General features: G+C 49.7%; 1 protein-coding gene across 1 annotated transcript in view; it reads left to right on the top strand.

Annotated features, from left to right (window-relative positions):
• CCDC180 (coiled-coil domain containing 180) overlaps positions 1-16,673 on the top strand; it is a 728,974-nt gene that overhangs the window by 477,362 nt on the left and 234,939 nt on the right. The window contains exons 22-23 of the mRNA XM_069609330.1: positions 4,123-4,267; positions 8,088-8,204. Of these exons, the coding sequence (XP_069465431.1) occupies positions 4,123-4,267; positions 8,088-8,204 (262 nt within the window). The remainder of the gene's footprint in view (positions 1-4,122; positions 4,268-8,087; positions 8,205-16,673) is intronic.

Here is a 16,673-nt window from a genome sequence, read left to right as displayed (position 1 = left end):
TTTCTAATTGACCCCGAACATGTTGTAGTGCCCTTCTTAGTTTGTTATTCAGATTCTTAGACATTTCCCTTTGTATGTCTCTCAGTTCCCCCTCCAATTCTTCTACCCACTGTCGTTTCTGTTTATCCCTCCCTGCTTTAATAGCTATCAGGTGCCTCCTCATTACCGCCTTAAATGTATCCCAAAGCATTTCCATAGACGATTCCCTGTCTCATTTTCCTCAAAATACTACTCCATCTTATCCCTAATCAACTTGGCTTGGACCGGATTAGACAAACGTTCTGTGGGGAACCTCCATTTCCATAGTCCTCCCCCTTTATTTTCCAGATGGATTGTCCTAGTTATTGGGGCGTGATCCGACAACTATATTGATCCCAATCCTACATCTTTTCACCTTCCCCACTAGTCCTGTAGAGGCCCAAATATAATCAATCCTAGACGGGGAGGAATGTACCTGAGAGTAATATGCGCTCTCCAAACATCAATAGGGCCAACCTTGTCATTTTCCGTCTAAGTGCCTTGGATGGGGCCCGCGGTCCCGGAATGGTGCTTTTACTCCTATCCTGCAGTGGCACCCATGCTATATTGAGATCGCCCACCAGAATAATTTCCCCTTTTGGCAAAATCTTCCAACCTCGACAACAACACCCTGAAGAACCCATCTTGTCCCGTATTTGGAGCGTACAGCGAGGCCAATGTAACCTTTACGCCTTCTTAGGACAATATTCAATAAAAGATACTACCCTTCCTTGTCCGACTGGGATTTCTGCACCTATGCCCCCAATCTATTCTGTATTGCTATCAACACCCCCGCCTTCTTTTCCCCCCGCATTTGCCTGATAAAGTTGGGAATACCCTCGTATTCGCAGTTTCCCTTCATCCCTTTTACTTATATGCATTTCTTGGTACATAAGAATATCCAGATTTTCCCCCCCGCAAACATTTTTCCAATTTTTTTCCTCTTAACGGGGTTATTAATTCCCCTTACATTGTACGTTAACACTTTGAGGGCCTGCATCTTAATCGCCATCCACCCATTCCCCCTTTTGACCTTAATCCGGTGCCCTTGATTCTCCAATTCTGGCCACCCCTCCCCTCCCATTCCCCCTTCCCCCCCTTCGGCCACTAACAACGATGTAAAACTCCCCTCCTCTCCCGCCCCCACATCCCGTGAGGAGGGCCCAGGTTCTGAGTTCCGCTTGGCCCTCATAAAATCCCAGAGATAACATTGCGGGGAATACTAAACCCCACTTAGAATTCCAAGCCTCAACCCCCGTTCCCAATCCCCCCCCCAGGCCGCAATCATTATGACAACATGTATAAGTCTTACCCCTTCGCCGGGGTTCATTGACTGTCCACTTTTCCTTCTATACTTGTTCACCTTAGTGAAGTGTCTTTTGATCTGTGTCCGCCGCTTCCTTCATGACTTGTGTCCCCCTTTACCTTTCTTCAATACGGTTTTCCATTCCCACGGCTTCTTGTAACCCGTCTCCTCTCGATCGTTCACCTCGACTTTCCGCATCTTCTCCTTGCAGGTTCAAGATCAGTTCACCTTCCACACGGGTCGTAATTCTATGTTGGCGCCTTCCCGGGAAAAGAGTAGACCAAAAGGAAATGTCCATTTATACCTGACTTGCTTTTTCACCAAAGATTTTACCACTCAGTCCATTTGTCTCCGCTTTAAAGTGTGGATTGTGCTAGAACTTGATCCAATTGTACTTCTTTGCCATTAATTCGCACTTGGCCGGCTGCCCTCGTGGAATCTGCTCTTTTTGACCGTACAATGTTATTGCCACCAGGACATACTATGGCCATGAGCCTGGCTCCACTGCTCTTCGTCGGCCTACTTGATGTAAGCAAACTTCCTGGACCGTGTCTTAGGAACTATCTGCCTATATGTCTGCAAACAGTTGTTGGATTGTTATCTTCAAGTCCTTATCCTCCATTGACTCTGGGAGATTTTTTTTCCTGATATTCGATTTCCGTGAGCGGTTTTCAAGATCCTCACACTGAATCGCCATGTGACAGACGAGACAGATGTTCCATACCATCATCACTCTTTTGCGTCTCCTCTTCCAAATTTTGAACGACCTTTTGCAATAGATCTGTCCTCTCTTGTAACTTGTTCATATCCATCTTAAGCTGTTGCACCAACTTCTTAATTTCCTCTGTCAGAGTCTCGAACTGAGTTTGAAAGGACGCCATGTACTGGTCTTGAAATTCATTAAACCAACTTTGCATGTCTTCTTTACGTATCGCCATTGCCCCTTCTTCTCTGTTCCTATGCAGTGATGGATTTTAGCTGACCTCTCCGCTTCTAGAGAGCGTAGATGTCTCTGATCCCCACAGTTGTTTAAGACTCGTCTCTTGTCTCGTCTGAGGAGTTTGCCGGGCTACCGGTTTGACCTTCCCTCTTGTAGACTACTGAACTCTTTCTGAAATAAACCCAATGTACATTTTCACACACCAGTTCTGTATTTGGCACTCAATCCACCTCCTTTGTCACCTACCAAACTATAGCATTTTACATGGGGGTTTTAGCTGTTGTTTCCACCTTGTCCCATCTGAAAATTGTTTTTTTCACAACCTCACCTCTGGCCCCTTTATGTATGCCAGTCATTTTCCAAAGCTGCTCTCCGGGTCCTTCCTTGCCACCATTCGGATGCGTAGTACTGCGGGCTCCTTCTTGCTGTCTCCCTTATCAAGCGCCTCCTTTTTTTCCTCCTCTTACTCCTGGGACCCAGTTTGCTGTTCTCTGCTGGGGATTGCGCAACTACCCAGTGCGAGGGAGTGCCCTTAACCGTGCTCTGGCCTGGGAAGATCAGCTCTGTCCCTCCTTATTCTTCTCGGCATCCGTGCTCCTCCTCCCTGGTTTCACTGGTGGCTGCAGAGAGCACCTTACAGTCACCTCACAAGCCTTCTTCACCGCGTCACTCCCCTCCAGCTTCTCCAGACACTCAATTCAGAACAATGGGTGTTGTCCCTGCCAACTCAATGTCCTATAACCTCTGAGCATGAGGCTACAGAGCCGCTGCCCTCCCGTTGTACGGTGGGGCAGAGTCTCGTCCCTTTTCCCCCCTTCCCTCCAGCCCTTCCGACTTCCCGGGCCTATTTCCTGGAGCTCCTACCCGGGGCTCTAGCCAAATGTGATGCAGGGGCCTCCCCTATTGCCAGCTTTGCAAGTCTGCTCCAACTCTCTCTTCCCAGGGCCGGGCACATCCACTTCACTACTCCTCACAGCTACGCGGGGGCATCGGGTCTCCTCACCACAGCCCTGGGAGTCTAAACTCACCTTACCAGGGCCCTGGATTCGTATGCCATCCGTCCCTCCTTTCATGTCATCCGGGCTCCCGATCCTCGCCATTGAACTGCTTGTCCCTCACTTCAGCACCACGTGCAGTGGAGGGGCATCCCCTGTTATCAGCTTGCCAGTCCGCTCCTCCTCTCTCTTCATGGCGCCCTGCACTTCCTCTTCACCACTCCTCATAGCTATGCGGGGGCATCGGCTCTCCTCACCACAGCCCTGGGTGGAGTATAAGCCGTCTGTCCCTTCTTTCACGGCTCCTGCCTTTCCTGATCCTCGCCTCGCAGCTGCCTGATACTCACATCGTTGGGGTATGTTGATAACATCACGCAGCAGCCCCAAACACGCTTTTCTTCAATCCATTTTACTTTTCCCCTGCTCTTAACACTTCTGCGTTATAGATTCAGCCCTTTCCTTATTACCGTCGCTTCATTTAATTGCTTTATTGCGGCCTGTTGGGGAGAGAGAGATATTCACTCACGTCCTCTTTCCCCGGCCGCCATCTTGGAACCCTCCTAAGGATCTAATTAGGCAGTGAAACCACAGTTTTCACAAGGATCCGGCTGGCCAGTAAAAACAGTCTGTTTTTTTGGCCTCTCCTTAGTCTACAAATAAGCCTCATCCTACTACACTATTCAAAATCTACTGACCTCTTGACCCTTCAGAGGCACAGCAATAAACCTGTTTTGTAAATTTCAGACATTTTCTAGAGGCTTGAAAGAGCAGGCGAGAGGCCCTTCTGGTTTCTGCAAAGTCGTTGGAAATGTTGCTATCTGCTCTACGGTGAGTTCCTTTCTCAAACTTCGCTTTCCCTGCAGGCTCTTCGCAGAAGGAGGCAACTTTTCCCCAGAGGAGGTAGAGATGTTCCGGAAGAGTCTGCAGGAGGCAGCGGGCCGCATCGACGGCTCAGAGGGTTTCATCATGGTTGACCTGGAGGGAGTGGAGTCTAAATGTATTGAGCAGGTGAGTGGAATCACAGTCATTGATTGGATGATGCAGTTCCAAGGCTGCGTCAGTCTGTTTATACCCCGCCCCCAAAACTGAGCATAACAGACAAGGTGGTTAGTGGTGTTGATTTTATGCAGATGTGTGTACAAGAAATAAGGAAACCTAGGAAACATAACCATTTTGAAAAAATAATATGCGAACAAGGGTTACCTGTTTACATGATCCAGAGTCATGCATGCTTGTGAACACCCAAGCTTAGCCTAGAAGCATGACTATTGCTGACATTCTCAAGCAGATCTCATTGGAACTCTTTAGTATGACAATTGCATGGAAATTGTCAAGACTGAATGAGGCCTTTGGAATGTCTCCAAGGCTTTCTGTTACCTAGCAATGGACAGACCTGAGATCATGGTGGACTATTGCTAAGCAACAGGATCCCACCTTCATCACAGTGGTGACTGGCAAAGTTTAAAACACTCCTAACACTACGCAATCTTGTGGCAGATCCAATTCTGGTGGACTGGTAGTTAAAACTAAGTCATTTCTTTTCTTTTGTTTATTGGTTTGGTGTTTTATAAGCAGAGAATTAAGCCAAGAGGTGGGGGTGGAAGGGAAACAGTGAACGTAATATTGAAGACTTTCCAAATGCTGTGCATGACAAATTCCCAACTTGGTAAACATAGTTTTTAGCATTCTTGTGATCACTTAAGTGCATGATTCAGAGATCAGACACAATTGTTCAGGACAAGTTCTTGCTATGTGAGAACACTTTTCTGAGAAGGCTGGATTTACGGCCTCATCATAGGTTTGGCGGTAAATCACAAGCAAATATGCTTATTTACCGCCCCTCCGTCTTATGCTATGGTGGTGTAAATCCCCATTTTTGGTGTCCATAGAACTCCATAGGGATTTTTACCTGATGTACTGCCAGCAGTAATACGCCCTGGTAAATCTCCATATTTTTTTGAGGTAAAGTGGAAGCTTTACCTTCAGATTTTTGCTGGAGGTTAATTATTTATTTATTTATTTATTAAATTTATATAGCGCGCAGGCAGCCCAGGGGCATTGTGGCACTGTTACTTGCAAGGAAGACTTAGTTACAATGTGAGCAGGTTGTGCCTTGGGTTACAGTAAGGCAGTGACCTGTGATCAGATATATCACATAATACATCATACAATACAATTATGAGGGCTAGGCCATGTAATTGTTAGATGAACAGGGTCATTTTCAGGGTTTTCCGAAAGGCGGTCAGTGAGGGTTCAGAGCGCAGGGAGCTAGGGAGGGTGTTCCAGTGTACGGCAGCGAGGTACGGGAAACTGGAGCCCCCTGCTCTGGTTTTTTTTACCCTGGGTACTGAGAGCATGCTGGCATAGGGTGATCTAGTGGGTCTTGTGGAGGAGACCAGGTGGATCCTCTGCGAAAGGTACATTGGGGCGGCAAGATGGACACATTTGTGGGTGATGCTTAGAGCCTTGAATAGGATCCTCTCCTTTATGGGGAGCCAGTGGGAAGCTTTTCTGGCAGCAGTGATGTGCTCTCTCTTGGCAATGCCTTGTGCAGCGCGTAGGGCACTGTTCTGTATTACTTGGAGCTTCTCAAGATTTTTGTTGGAGGTCCCAAGGAAAAGAATATTGCAGTAATCAAGTCGCGAGCCGGTTATGGCCCTGGCTATGTTGGTGCAGGTGTCTTTTGACAGATAAGGTCTGATTGCGTTAAGGAGTTTTGCATGGTAAGCGGCCGAGGAGGCAATGGCGTTTACTTGTCTGGTCATGGATAGATTGGAGTCTAAGTAGACGCCTAGTGTTTTTACCGTGTCAAGTACTGGGATCGTGATTGAGTCAATGGTGAAATGGCTGAACTGAGCGTCAAGTTTCTTGATGGTGTCAGGGGAGCCTACGAGTAGGAGCTCAGTTTTGTCGGAGTTAAGGCAGAGGCCGTTGATAGCCATCCACATTTGAATTGTGTTGTAGATGCTGTTGAGGGTAGCAGAGTCCGTGTCATAGTCGCCTGTCAGAGTGAGAAGGATCTGTGTGTCGTCGGCGTAGTTGGTGTAAGAGATGCCCATGGCGTCAAGGATGAGGAAGAGGGGGCGGGTGAAGATGTTGTAGTGGTGGGGGAGAGGCAGGAGCCTTGGGGCACCCCACATAGCATGATAGAGGGTGATGCAGTGGCTAGGTCAGAGAAGACCTGCATGGTCCTGCCTTGGAGGAAGGAGGTGATCCATGTAATGGCTTCTTGAGAGAAGTTGGCTGTGGAGGAGAGGTGGTGGCAGAGGATGTCGTGGTCTACAAGATCAAAAGCTGCCGAGAGATCCAGGAGAAGGAGCAAGACAGGTTTGCCTTGGTCCCTTGCGTCGTCCATTTGGTTTTTTAGGTCGAGTAGGGCGGTCTCTGTCCCATGCCTAGGGCGAAAGCCGGATTGTCTCAGTCCAAGGAGGTTCTGTTCTTCGAGGAAGTGCTGGACCTGCAGGTAGGCTGCTTTGTCTAGAATCTTGAGGAGGAAAGGGACAGTGGTGATGGGGCGGTAGTTATTAGGGGAGGTGGGGTCAAGTGTGGGTTTCTTTATGAGGGGTCGGACCCATGCTTCCTTTAGGCAGGCGGGGACTCTCCCAGTGGTGAAGGAGGCGTTGACAAAGGCTGTTAGAAAAGGGGCCAAGGTGTCTGCGCAGTCTTTGATGATGGAGGCAGGACAGGGGTCGCCTTTGCAATTGGAGGGTTTTATGTTTTTCATAATGTTGATCATGTCGTTTTCTTGGACGGTTTTAAACAAGAAGGTGGGTGGGGCCTCAGTGGGTGATGGGGGCAGTGGTGGTGGGGAGGGTATAGTGTGGGTGGAGAGTGTTAGTTTGGTGTTCAAGATTTTGGCTTGGAGAGAGCTGATCTTAATACTCCACTTTACCTCCAAACTAGGAATTTGGCACTCCGGTAAAAGTGGCAGCATTTCGGTTACCACCAAAAAAGTGGCAATTACGGAATTACCACCACTGTTTTGCCACACCACCAAACTCATAATCGGCCATTATTGATTTCCAGGATTTCAGGCGGTCTGGTTTAGTGCCTGCTCCTGGAGGGGAGTGTGTTCTAACGGTGGTCGGCCTGCAACTGCAAGTCTTCCTTCCTCTGAATCTCTTGAGTTTGAATGTGCCAGGGCCAGCTGGTTTTCTGTAATGCTTTCTTATACCTAGGAGTTTGCCGGTATTCCACAGGTAAATCTGCAGGAATAACGGCAAACTGTAATACCATTACCACCGTCTGATATCCCTTGACTTTTATTACTACGCGATATTATACATTTATAGGCAATGTGGATGAATGCCAACCCCGCCAACATTTGCCAGGAGGGATTTCCTCCATTTTACCTCCAGAAATAAAAGGAAATATCTCCAACAGTATGATTACCACCAGCGATAATTACTCCAAACCATTTTGGGGTCCTATGGCATGCCATAATGGGGAATAGCACCACCTGGGAATCTCGAGGATTTGCTTCTAATTCCAAGGTGGTTTTGTGGCAGTGCCATTATCCAATGATGGCAGAATTATCAGCAGTAATTCTGCCACACTTATAAATTGTCCCAAAGTCTGGATGAGATTCCACCAGACTGAGGGATTGTAGCTGGCAAAGTGTTTTAGAGCTGAAGTGATTTTCAGGTTCTAAGATTCAGGTGCAATGGAATTGTGGTTTCATACCCATTGGGTGGGGTTTAGGAGGACACACTTGGGTGGCGTTTAAGCTAATTTCCCCTTGAGGGTGAGAGGTGAGGGTCACTTGTTCAAGGTCCCCACACTCTTCACTCCTGTTTGAAAACCAACCTTGTCCTCTCTTCTTTCCTAGGCCAAGGATGTGGTGCGCAAGTTTGAGGTCCGATTTCAAAGCCTGACGACCGATATGAATTTCCTAGAGAGCATCCAGCGACTGCTGACAAATCTGCAAGTGAAAATCAAATCTGAGGTATGGAGCCAAGAACCAGCGCTCGGTCCAGGCGAGATGTTCTAGATCTCTAGAAGAGGGGATCGGTTAGAGAAGGGCTTCTGCAAGCGTAGCCTAATAGTACATACTTTAAATACAGGCTTAAAGTTTTGTCAAAATTCAAGAGTAAAAACATTGCTCAGATCACTTTTTATGTTCTGTGTTCAGCCTTCTCTTCAGTGTCATTTGGCATAATGTCCATGTTTTGATGATTTCAAGCTGATGCCATTCTCCATAGAATACACTTAGTTGTGATGTTGTGCTACTTAAAATAGCAGCACTGCACACACATTTAAAATTCCCCATGATGTAATGTCACTGGAAGGATAGTCAAGATGTGTGCAACCTCTCTGTTTAAGGTGCTACTTACTTCTGTGTCTCACGGCAACCATGGTTGGGGATGGATTAGTATCATCATATTAATGGGATTTGCAGAATTTGACAGCAGCACAGCTTGGCCTTGACGCTCATTCTGTGGTTGGGCCTGGGCCATTTCTATGACCTCTGCCTGTTTCTGACTTTCAGTACCTGTGCTTGAGGAATTCTAGATAGCTTAAATCCCTTGACTTGCTCTCATGTACTTTATCGTCTCATCTCAGTCATAAAACCTGGTGTCAGGAACTGTAAATGGAAGCTTTGAAAGCGCTGGAAGCGTTGACTTGCGCGCGCTCTAGTCCTCGCCCAATATGGTGGCCGTGCCTTTAAATGCTGGCTCCTCCCACAAACCGATGCGTTGTATCTGTTACACTACGCTCCGGTTCGTGTGGAAACTTTGTTTGTTATTTCCTCCTTACCATTCCTCCTCTTCTGCTGCCTTTGCCTTCCCTGTGTCTACCTTCTGTCCTCGCTTCCAGTATTTTCCCGGTGTACCTGTTTTCTGGGCTTTGCAGCTTCTACCTTGTTTATACTTTTTCCTCCCTCGCCCGTTCTGACGGCTCCGCCTTGCCTGAGCGACTGCCTCCTCTGTCTCTTTGTTTTGCACGGTAGCATTCTATTTTAGTGGCTCCGGCACTTTCAGGCTTTCGGCTACTCAGCGCTGCCACACTTCTCGCTTGCAAGCATACTCTCGCTCAGCATGCATATTCCTTTTCCTTTCTACTTGTAGCCTGGGTATTTTCTTGCGCACTAATTTCTATACTTCCTCTTTTCCAGTCATCCTTTCACTGTTATTTACGGGCATTCCTGTCTGTTCTTTCATTCCTTTCCTTGAACTTATTATTTGTTATTTTAGTTTCCTGATTCATTCCTCTGTGTGTCACTATTGTGAATAGCATTTTGAAAAGGAACCTCCATACTTCTTGCTCCGGAAGCCTGCACTAGCTCTTTTGTAACTGTCGGGCTTAACAGACTTTCATCATCGGAGTTCATCATCGGAGTTGGAATCCGACTTCATTCGCTTTAAGCTGAAAATAGACCTCCATTGCATTGTGAAGGGAACAGACTGCTCCTAAATTGAACCCATCTAGAAACAGGGTTTTTTCTGCCTTCGTGCGTTTCCCCCTGGGGGTCCCCGCGGACAGGGTTCCATCTCTGCCAAGGTGGCCTCCGGAGGGGCCAGACCCTATCTACACGAAAAGAAAGTCAAAACGCCAAAGGACAAGACTCCTACAAGGAGGAAGGACCGTAAGAAGACGGAGTCGAATCCTAATGAATCCGCCTCTGTATATTCAGGTGAGGAGGAAGGGGAGAAGGCCTCGAATCTTGACACCTGGCCATGGATCAATGCATATGTGAATGATGCCCCAAAAATAGGACTTCTTGAGTAATGCAACGGTCTATTACACAATGACTGGTGACCACTTTACTTTTTTAGCTTGATTTTATTTCTTGATTTTCACTATCCAAAGTGAACATCAGTGCTTTTTAACTCCCAAAAATAAGGCTGCCCTTAGAAAGTAGCTTGCCACGACATGTGCATGTTTCCATCCTTATTGGACTGTCCTCAGAGGGCCCTTATTTGTTTTCCTTAAACATCTCTGTGCTGCGACAACGCGTTGTGAGAGTCGCTGCTTTAACTTGGGGAAGACAGCAAGTGTTGAGGGCAGACCTACAAGACACCTGCTGTGACTTTTTGGCACTTCATGAAATGGAAGAAGAACCAGCTAAGTCCTGCTCCTCTGCCCTTTTAGTGTTCTGCTCCAGTGGCACCTATATTGGCATCTGCGGACCCACACGATTATGAAGTATTTGGCCACCATTACGCCAGTGGCGACCCCAGGCATTCCCTTAAAGGGTCCAACATCTCTTCTGCTGGCTGGCTTTCCGGCACTCCCCAATTCAATTGACTATTGCAAATACAGTTTCATTAATTCTCAGGGCTGGCCCTGTTCAGTTTTGGGTTGAAAGCTGGGAAAGCCACCCTGGCCCAAATAATGCAGTGTGCTAGTTTTTAAGTTTGTGTGGCGACACCACTGTAACTTGCAGTTGCCTTCCGGTTATGCCTTCATCCAATTAGAATTGAAGGTTGTATCCTTGGCCATCCCTTTCCCCTGGTCTAAGGCTCCAGTATTCACAAGTGATTAGGGATGAAATCAGTTCACACAGGGGGTCCTTTTCTAGACAGTAGTAATTGCATGTAGGGGGCCGTTAACCTTTGCACTTGCATGCACTTGTATCCGCTCCATGCAATATTTGACGTTTGCAACATAGAGTGCAAAGAGAAGTGTTCAAACAGGCACACTCACCTTCACACCTTTTTTGCACTATGTTTTGCAAAAAGCATAAACGCCACCTGCCAGTTACGCATTTGCCAACAGCATTTACAAAATATTCCGATGAATTCCGCCTGCTTTTAGCAGATGATAAAAAATAGACGGATTCCTAAGGAATCCCTTGATTTGATGCCATCATGAAAATGTCATGATGGTGTTAAAACCTGGTGGTTCACAGGCGGATGTTGTATGCCTGGTGGAAACATATATGCCCTACTTAAAAGAATATCCTCCAGAGAATAAATAAAAGTGTTACTAAGACTTCTCCAGCATGGGGTCTGGCATGGATTCACATGCTCATGAATATTCCCCGTCGTCAGGCCGGGAATCCTCGGTAAAGAAAAAATCAGTATCAGTTTCGTTTCTGATCTGTCTTTCTTAGTAGTAACCAATTACTGATCTCTGGGTCATACTGCCCACAGCCAATGACTGCCCTCTCCCTAAACCCCTCCCCTGGCAGCCATCCTCAGATTTTTACCGCACGCTCAAGTGTTGGGAGCCCTCGTGTTTATCTCTGGAGTTTTTGCTGCGTTTTCATGCTTTTTCAAAGAGAATTTCTCATTTGTTGGTCAAATAGAGCCTCAAGCTCCACCGTCTCTACATCCGATTAACGGGGATCCGTGTCGGATTTTTCTACGCCCCTCAAGGGTGAAGATTTCGTCGAGTTACACTTCTTGGAGGAGTCCAGGACTTTCTGCGGCCTACCCGAACATGGCCCAGGAGAAAGGAAGCTCAACGCCCGGAAAGCTGTTCAGGGTTTGCTCTGGATGCCAGCTGCAGAATGTGTTCAAGGAGGACGAGCACTCGAAATGTCTCTACTGTCTTCATGAGGACAAAACGCACGTGGAGAAGGACTGTGCATTTTGCGGGAACATGTCGGAACGGACCATCAGGGACCGACACTTTCGTCTCTCCAACTGGCTGGAAGTAAAGAGCCCGTCAGGTGAGAAGAAGAAGAAGTCCGAGCGGTCTTCTAAGTCCTGTGAGGGCGCCCCGGTGACAGGGGCCCAACAGAAGGCAAGGCACCGCAAGTCCGCGGGCACCGGGAGCGCCGAACGGTCGGACTCCTTGGCTGCCAGGCAGGGCGCATCCTCCCCAGCGCCATCAACCATGAGCCAACGCTCTGGCTCAGGGAAGAGGAAGGCCGAGAACCCAGCGAAGCTTCTGGAGAGGCCCCGGTCGAGCTCGAAGGATCCAGCCGAGGGGGAGCGAGGCGGTGACCCTCCCCCCAAGGTGAAGGCCACAGGCCCACATAAGGTGGCAAAGGCCTTGATTCACCCAGCCAAGGCCTCTATCGAGGAGGTCACGGCGGCCCTGGCACAGCCTGTGGAGGCTACACCAGTGGAGGCGACCTCAGGGCCCAGAGTCTCCCTGCCTCTGCAGAGGGAAGCCTCTTTCAGACCCATCGAAAAGACCCCCGTGAAGACCCCGGCGGAAAAAGAGGGGGGGCGTGGCCATTGTGGACATGGACACAGCATTCGAGGAGGAGCTGGTAGAAGTCTTAGAGGGCCTCAACGAGGGCATCAAAGAGGCCCGTTCCCACGGGAGGGATCCCGACGAAGGTGACGACAAGAGCGACGGCGGCACCGGCGAGGGTCCTAGTCACCCGCCGCTCCCGTCGCTTCCGGAGCCGCAAGACAACTCGGCAGCCATTTTGTTGGCAATACAATCGTTATGTTCGGAGATAAGGACAAGATTGCCCTTACCACCGATTGGAGGAACCGAAACCACGCTCAACGGAGGAGACGGGCCCGGCGGGAAGCCCCCAGAACAAGAGAAGACAGATCCATCCAGCCCCGCCTTTTCAGCCCTCGCGGCCTACTCAAACTTTGCCCACGTCATCCGTCCCTGGGGATGACACGGGAACGGACAAGGCCACGATGGGTACCGACGGCGGTGACGACTGGGCGGAGCTCCCATCGCCCCCAGCCCGGGCCTCCCCGCCCGACGAGATCGGATCTTTCCATGCAATGATCGCCAGGGCATCCAAGCTTTTTCAGCTCTCCCCCGAAGAGAAGAAGGAAGTTTTCCTTTACCAACGGCGCAAGGCCAAGAGGAAAACAGTCCTCGCCGTGCCTTTGCTGGATGACATCTGGGACGAGGCCCTCACCCTTCTCAAGAACCTGTCTACAACGCCTGCCAAGAGGGATCGGTACGAGAAGAAGTACCGGGTCCCCGTCACGACCCGGACTGTGGGATTTTCTGAACTTTGAAACGCCAAGCACCTTCTTGCCGAACACCTATGGAGTGAGAGGGAATCCTTTCAACACTTTATTGAGTACCCCAATGGGCCCCCTCAAGTTATGCCCTCATAGCTATCTATAGTTATCATCCTAAAAACATATTTATTTTCAGCGCACTAGTTTAATTGAATTGTGGAAGTGCAGGTTATAACTCCCTCGTTTTTTTTTTCAAGTGCAGATCTGGGATTCGAAACTATGTTTGCTCAGCGTGGTCTTGCTTCCAAGACCCGTGCGTTGCCACAGAGCTATCCTCCCACTAAGAGTTGTGCATCCTGCAGCATTACATTATTTATTTACTATTTATTTCATAAAATCTCATGAAACCAATTCATTGTGTCCTAGTCGAAGCATGTCAACAACAGTCGCCTTAGTGTTCTAGCAACTTGTCACAAAACCTTTTGTCATCAAAACAAGCCCCACTGTAATGCATTTCTAAAAGCACAAAAGCTCTCTAGGCAATGCATGCTTCAAGAACTTTATTCAGGCAGGGCGAAAGCATATACACTGGTCCCCTCTGCAATCTTGTCTCAGGACAGGTTCGATTCCCTGGGTCCGCGCAATTATATTATGGCATTGCATCCATGTTTTTCCCCTTGGCTGCACACTGGGGTTCATTTTTGAGTCCCCCAGAAAAGTAAAAGGAACAAGTTACTTACCTGTAACTGTTGTTCTCCAGCATGGGTCTGGCATGGATTCACATGCTCGGGAATATTCCCTGTCGTCAGGCCGGGAATCCTTGGTAAAGAAAAAATCAGTATCAGTTTTGTTTCTGTTCTGTCTTTCTTAGTAGTAACCAATCACTGATCTCTGGGTCATACTGCCAACAGCCAATGACTGCCCTCTCCCTAAGCCACTCTCCTGGCAGCCATCCTCAGATTTGGTAGCACGTGAAGTGGCAGTAAGACCAAGTGAAGAGCCGCAGAGGGGAAGGAGGGAGGGTTCGCATGTGAATCCATGCCAGACCCATGCTGGAGAACAACAGTTACAGGTAAGTAACTTGTTCCTTCTCCAGCATGGGGTCTGGCATGGATTCACATGCTCATGAATACAAGAATACATAGCAGTACACACATGCACAACCACGGGAGTTGGCAAAAGGCTCAACATTAAGCATTACATAAACTCAACATTAAGCAACTCTTACCTCCTCACCAGGCCCACCTTCAAGTGAACAGGTTGCGCAGCACTGCTTGGCCGACCCTGGACTCCTCCCTGGAGTCCCGATCGATGCAGTAGAATCTCGTGAAGGTGTGAGTCGACCTCCACGTAGCAGCCCTGCAGATGTCCAGCAGGGGCACACCAGACAGGAACACCGTAGTAGCAGCGATCGCTCTGGTCAAATGGGCTCTCGGAACGGCCGGGGAACGGTCGGTTTGCCAACCGATGACAGTGCATGATGCAGCCGGAGAGCCATCTGGAAATGGAAGCCTTCGAGAGAGCCTTCACTTGGTTCACAGGTCCAAAGTTCACAAATCGCTGCGATGTCTTCCGAAAACTCTTTGTGCGGTCCACGTAGAACTTCAGCGCTCTAGCCACATCCAGCGAGTGCAAAGTCCTCTCGGCCGGCGACGAAGGCGACGGAAAGAAAACAGGTAACACCAAGGGCTCGTTGAGGTGGAAGTCCGACGGCACCTTGGGCATAAAGGAGGGGTGCGTCCTCAGCACCACCCTCGTGTCATGAAAAGTCAAGTATGGAGGCTTGCAGGATAGGGCCTGGAACTCTCCCACTCCTCGTGCAGAGGTGATGGCCACAAGAAACGCAGTCTTCCACGAAAGGAACTTCAACGGTGCCGAATGCAGGGGCTCGAATGGCGCCCCCATGAGCCTGATCAGCACCACGTTGAGCTCCCACGCCGGGGCGTGAGCCTTCACCGGCGGGAACGATCGGAACAGTCCCTTCATAAATTTCTTCACCAGGCGATGGGACCACAAGGATGCCCGTCCTGTGGTTCTGGTGTATCGGGAGACCGCAGCCAGATGTATCTTGATGGAAGCGTGAGCCAGTCCAGCCTCGGCCAGCGACAGTAGGTACGGCAGCACTTGAGGGGCCATAATCCGTAGAAGGTTAATCTTCTGTGCACGGCACCAGACCATACATGCCAACATTCAGACACAGCTGGGAGGGAAATTTCTAAAGGGAAATCGGGAGACCAACATTTCCCCATAGGAATGCATTGGGGCTACAGCTATTTCAGGTGGGAGACAGTGAAAAATAGCCCGATTGTTCGCTGAAAAATCGGGAGTCTCCCACCTAAATCGGGAGGGTTGGCATGTATGTCAGACAGAGAACCTCTTCCACTTATGTCTGTAATGTCCGTAGCACTTGAGAGTTGAGGACGCCCTGGCCTTTGCAAGAACCTCTCTGCAGTCAGCCAGGATATCGTACCCTCCAAACTCTAGTGCTGCAGGGGCAGGCCTGCAAGTTCAGCGACTCCGGGTTGTGATGAAGTATGGCGCCTCCTTCTCTGGAGAGAAGATTTGCGTCCGTCGGCAGCTTGACTGGTGGGGACGCTGACAAGTCCAGAAGATCCGGGAACCAGATCTGCCTTGACCACGCCGGTGCGACGAGGGTCATCCTGCACCGGGACCTCTTGAGCTGGTTGACGAGTCGGAGCAGCAACGTCAACGGAGGGAACGCATTTAGGAACAGGCCATCCCAGGGGAACGAGAAAGCATCACCCATGCTCCTCGGCTAGGGAAACCTGCTGGCGAACCTCTGGCACTTGGAGTTCGTCGCCGTCGCGAACAGGTCGATCTGCGGTTTTCCCCATCGTCGTAAGAGTCAATCCACTTGATCCTGATGTAGTTCCCACTCGTGGCACGAGTGCAGCTCCCTGCTGAGTGAGTCGGCGAAGGTATTTTTTATCCCTGCCAGATGGAAGGGCACCAGAAACATCCCTTGGGCGACGGCCCAATGCCACAGATCCTGGGCTTCCTTGGAGAGGGCTGGGGATCTGGTTCCTCCCTGCTTCGAGATGTAGAACATCGTGGTGGTGTTGTCGGTGAAGATTCTCACCACCTTGCCCTTGAGGGACGGGAGATAGGACCTGAGGGCCCAGAACACTGCACGGAGCTCCAGGATGTTGATGTGGAGCGGCTTCTCCTCCGAGAGCCAAAGGCCTCTCGCGTGAAGTTCTCCGGTGTGCGCTCCCCACCCTTCCAGGGAGGCACCCGTCATCACCGTTATCTGGTGAGATGGGGTCTGAAAGTCTGTGCCCGCCGTCAGATGAGCGCGGGTGCCCCACCACCGGATCGCTCGTCGGAAGGTCTCGTTGAGCGGGATCCTGTCCTCGAAGCTGCCCGTCGCTTGGATTCAGCGGGCATCGAGGAACTCTTGCAGAGGGCACATCCGAAGCCTGCACAGGCGCACAAGATATATGCAGGAGGACATAATCCCGAGGAGGGACTTGATGGACCTCACCCTGGCCACGTCCGTGGCCAGCAGACGCTGCACCTTGCCCAGGATGGCCTTCGTCCTTTCCTCCGACGGCGAGGCC

Source organism: Ambystoma mexicanum, chromosome 8 (assembly GCF_040938575.1).
Source record: "Ambystoma mexicanum isolate Mex_15411 chromosome 8, UKY_AmexF1_1, whole genome shotgun sequence".
NCBI lineage: Eukaryota > Metazoa > Chordata > Amphibia > Caudata > Ambystomatidae > Ambystoma > Ambystoma mexicanum.
Note: the sequence above shows the minus strand (reverse complement) of the source record. Positions and strands in the feature narration are given on the sequence as shown.